Source organism: Myotis daubentonii, chromosome 19 (assembly GCF_963259705.1).
Source record: "Myotis daubentonii chromosome 19, mMyoDau2.1, whole genome shotgun sequence".
In the NCBI taxonomy this organism is placed as follows: domain Eukaryota; kingdom Metazoa; phylum Chordata; class Mammalia; order Chiroptera; family Vespertilionidae; genus Myotis; species Myotis daubentonii.
Genome location: NC_081858.1, coordinates 3180998 through 3184916, shown reverse-complemented (window position 1 = coordinate 3184916; position 3919 = coordinate 3180998). Strand labels below are relative to the sequence as shown.

General features: G+C 56.0%; 1 protein-coding gene across 1 annotated transcript; it reads right to left on the bottom strand.

Moving 5' to 3' along the window:
* Positions 1-1773: 1773 nt before the first annotated feature.
* On the bottom strand, positions 1774-3615 carry LOC132222156 (RNA exonuclease 1 homolog). The gene has a single exon (XM_059677088.1). It carries the CDS (start codon positions 3613-3615, stop codon positions 1774-1776), a length of 1842 nt encoding a protein of 613 aa, XP_059533071.1.
* Between the last annotated feature and the right edge of the window lie 304 nt (positions 3616-3919).

Below are 3919 nucleotides of genomic sequence, written 5' to 3'. Positions count from 1 at the left end.
CTGCCCCCTGGTAGTCAGTGTGCTCTCACAGGGGGAGCTCTGCTCAGCCACAAGCCAGGCTGACAGCTTCCAGTACAGCGGTGGTGGTGGGAGCCTCTCCTGCCTCCTCAGCAGTGCTAAGGATGTCTGACCGCAGCTAGGCCTGCTCCCTGCTGGCAAATGGACATGGTCCTGCACTCTTGGGCTCTGGTGGCTAATGGCCTAGGCTGGGTGCCCTCAGCCCTTATATAGGCAGAAAGCCCCGCCTCTGAGTAGATTGACTCACTAAGCCAATGAATTCTACTTGATCTCATCTTCTCTAGATTGGTTTTCAGAACCCAGGGCACCTGGAGTCAGATGCACACACTGATCCCACTCTACTTAATCTGATAATCTCTGAACTGGCTTCTAGAATCCAGGAGCTCCCTCAGGACCGAATCAACAGGAGGGAGCTCTGAGTCCAGAGGGTGAGCCCCATCCTCTGCTCAGCCCTCCCTGTGCCAGGCCACTGAGTGCCCCAGAGTCACCCAAAAACCATGCCTGTCTCTGGGCCAAGGGGAGGAAGTCAAGGCTCAGAGAGGTCAAGACCACACAGCACAGGTCGGGAGCAAGACAGGGATCAGGAGCTCTGACCTTGTGAGAGGGCTCACCCGCATCTCATCTTCACTAGATTGGTTTTCAGAACCCAGGGCACCTGGAGTTAGATGCACACACTGATCCCACTCTATTTAATTGATAATCTCTGAACTGGCATCTAGAATCCTCACTGCAGTAGGGACAGGAGTGGGAGGCATTTCCTCCTCTGTTCATTTCTACCACAAATTGTCTGCTGAATTTTTAGAAGATATCTCCATCATTAGCAATTCCCTTGAATCCCTTCAAAGGCAGGTAGACTCCTTAGCAGTAGTAGCCCTACAGAACCGGTGTGCTTTAGCTCTCTTGACAGCAGAAAAAGGGGTACCTGTGTCTTTCTTGGGGAAGAATGCTGCTACTTCGTTAATGAATCAGGAATTGTCAAAGATCACATTAAATCTTTCCGGGACAGGATTGACCAAAGATGATGTAACCAGCAAGAATGGGGGTATGCCATTTTTGGCTCACTTGCCCCATGGCTCCTCCACTATTAGGCCCTGGTATCTATTCTTTTAATTTTGCTCTTTGGCCCCTGTCTCATGATCTGTTTCACTAGTTTCTTACAAGACAGAATGCAGGCGTTCGCCAACCAGAAGGTGGGAGAGACCTATCTGGCCTTGAACTCTGAACAGGGACATCTATATTGCCAGAATCTTTGAGACCCAGGTAAATGCCTCTGACAATGCCCCCCTCTCAGCAAGAAGCAGCTATGGAAGATGGACCTTCACCCCCTGACCCTGCCTGGACTCTCAATTATTTTACTATTACCAAAAGCCTGGAATGATAGATCATCCCTTCCCTGAAGTGGCGGGTGGAGTAACGGTAATCATGACGCAGCCCAGAAATACCAGGAGGCCCAATTCTGTACCTTCTCTCTCTCTCTCTCTCTCTCTCTCTCTCTCTCTCTCTCTCTCTCTCCCTTCCCTCCCTTCCAACTCTCTAAAATTCAATGGGAAAAATATCCTCTGGAGAAGATTAACAAACAAAAACAAAACAAATTTAAAAATTACCAAATGGTTCAGCAGTGCCACTTCTGGGTATACACACACAGAAATGGCAGCCAAGCAGGAAAAAACATGATGACAAATAACATGACAGATGTCCTATAGTTCACTGAACCATCCTTTATTGTTAGACATGTGGGCCAAGAGATATGTTTGATCACACAGCAGTTTCCAAAGTCATAGTCCTGTTCTTAAAATGCTCAGTCTTTGCGTCTTGTCCCATCTTCCAGATGACCAGGCGCATGCAGGCACTGGCATCCTCGCTGGAGCTGTGGCCATCCACCCTGTCCTGGATGACGTGTCTGAGGTAGTGAGCCGCGAGGTTGCGAAGGGAGCGCTTGTATGGAAGGCCCCGGTGGTGCGGGAAGAGCACAGATGTGTCCAGCACGGTGCCGTGGATGAGCCTCAAGGCCAGCAGGTCGCTCTGCAGGCTGTGTCTGATGAGGATGGTGCGGGCATTGAAGAGCGTCAGCAGGGCGGCCTGGACGTCCCGGATGGAGGTGCTGGTGTGGGCCAGGTCAGCCGCGGTGACTCCGGAAAACCTGGTGTTGTAATCGACGATGTCGTGGTCTGGCCTGATGAAGGTGTCGTACACCAGCTGCAGGGCGCTGTCCACCACGCTGACGCGGGTCAGCTCCAGGCCAGCGGTGGTGTAGCTCATCTCACAGTCCAGGGCGTAGATGCCGGGGTGAGCCCCTGGGGGCAGCTCTTTGGCCAAGGTCTGCACGAAGCCCTGCAGGTCCTGCTGGCGGCCGTCCTGCACGTGCTGCTGGGCCACCTGGCAGCCAGGGGAGCCGATGGGGGCCGAGCAGCACGTGTACTGAATCTCCCAGCCCCCAGCCGCTGGAGTGGGGCGCAGCCTCCCCCAGTGGTAGTGACATTCTTCCTGGTGCACACAGCAGCCTGAGGGGGCCAAGAGGTACTGGGGGCCACAGCGGCAGCACAGCCTGCAGGAGGAGTCTTGGGGCTGCTTCTCCTGAGCGGTGAAGAGGAGAGCACCCCTGGGCAGTGTGGGATGCACAAAGGGGTATCCATTCTCCTTGAGCTGGGCCTGGGTGAGCAGGTGCTCCTTGAGGCTCTGGTACAGGGCGGCCCCTTGCAAAGGATCCCTGCTGTCCCGGGTCTTGTGGAGACCGGCTCCAGGGCCGGGTTCCAGGCCCTGCATCTTGTGGAAAGTGTTGGTGGCCACTTCCTGACCCATCCTCTTGGTGGGGCTCTGGTGGTAGACCGCCTTCTCCTCCTTCAGCTCCTTCCCTGTGGCTTCCTGGCTGGAGGAGCAGAACTTGAGACCCTCGTCCATAAAGAGGCTGAGATGGCGTTGACGGGTGACGGTGGGCACTTTGAACCCACAGTCTTTTGGAGGAACGGGCTTCTGAGAACTCTGCACAGGTGGGCCGCGGACCACGGGCTTGGGGGCCACAGTACTGGTGACCATGGACACCTGGCCTGATGGGGCACGGGCCTCTGGACTCTGGCTGCCCAGCCCCTGGTTTTTGGGAGGCAGGCTGCTGCTGCTGGCTGGAAGGCGCCTCTTGGCACCTGCAGCCAGGTAGGGCATGGGGATGCGGGCAATCTTCCTCTTGTCTCTGGCAGCTGAGAGGTGGATGGAGCGGGGCTCCGGGGCCAGCTGCTGGGCAGCCTGGGGCAGGCTGGCTGACTCCATGGGAGCCTGCTCTGCTCCCTGCAGCAGGTCACACAGCTCCTGGGAGGTGGGTAGCCAGGTGCCGGGGACCAGGCCTCTCCTCACAGACTCTGGCTGGATGATGAGATGTTTTGGGGCCCAGCTGTTTTGGGGAGGAACCGGGAGCAGGCTGCCAGGGTCAATAGGCTGATAGCAGGTCCACTGGCAGTGAGGCAGGGGCACCAGGGTTGGGGCAGGGCAGGAGGCATCCAGCTCGGCCTCCTGAGCTTGCAGATGGCCGGGAGGAAACCAGCTCGGTGCCGTGGCCCTCCGGGGGGCTGGAGCTCTTGCTGCTTCACTTCTCCCAGGTGCCGACATGGTCCTGCTCTCCTTGGCTCTGGTGGCTAATGGCCTAGAGTGGGTGCCCTCAGCCCGTATATAGGTGGAAAGCCTGTCTCCAAGCAGATTAACTCGCTAAGCCAATGAATCCTACTTGATTTCATCCTTTCTAGATTGGTTTTCAGAACCCAGGGCACCTGGAGTCAGATGCACACACTTATCTCACCCTACTTAATCTGATAATCTCTGAACTGGCTTCTAGAATCCAGGAGCTCCCTCGGGACTGAATCAACAGAAGGGAGCTGAGTCCAGAGGGTGAGCCCCATCCCCTGCTCAGCTCTCC

Bases quoted from the DNA above. Each gene is read 5' to 3' on its own strand.
- LOC132222156 (XM_059677088.1), bottom strand. From the start codon at position 3,615: ATGTCGGCACCTGGGAGAAGTGAAGCAGCAAGAGCTCCAGCCCCCCGG.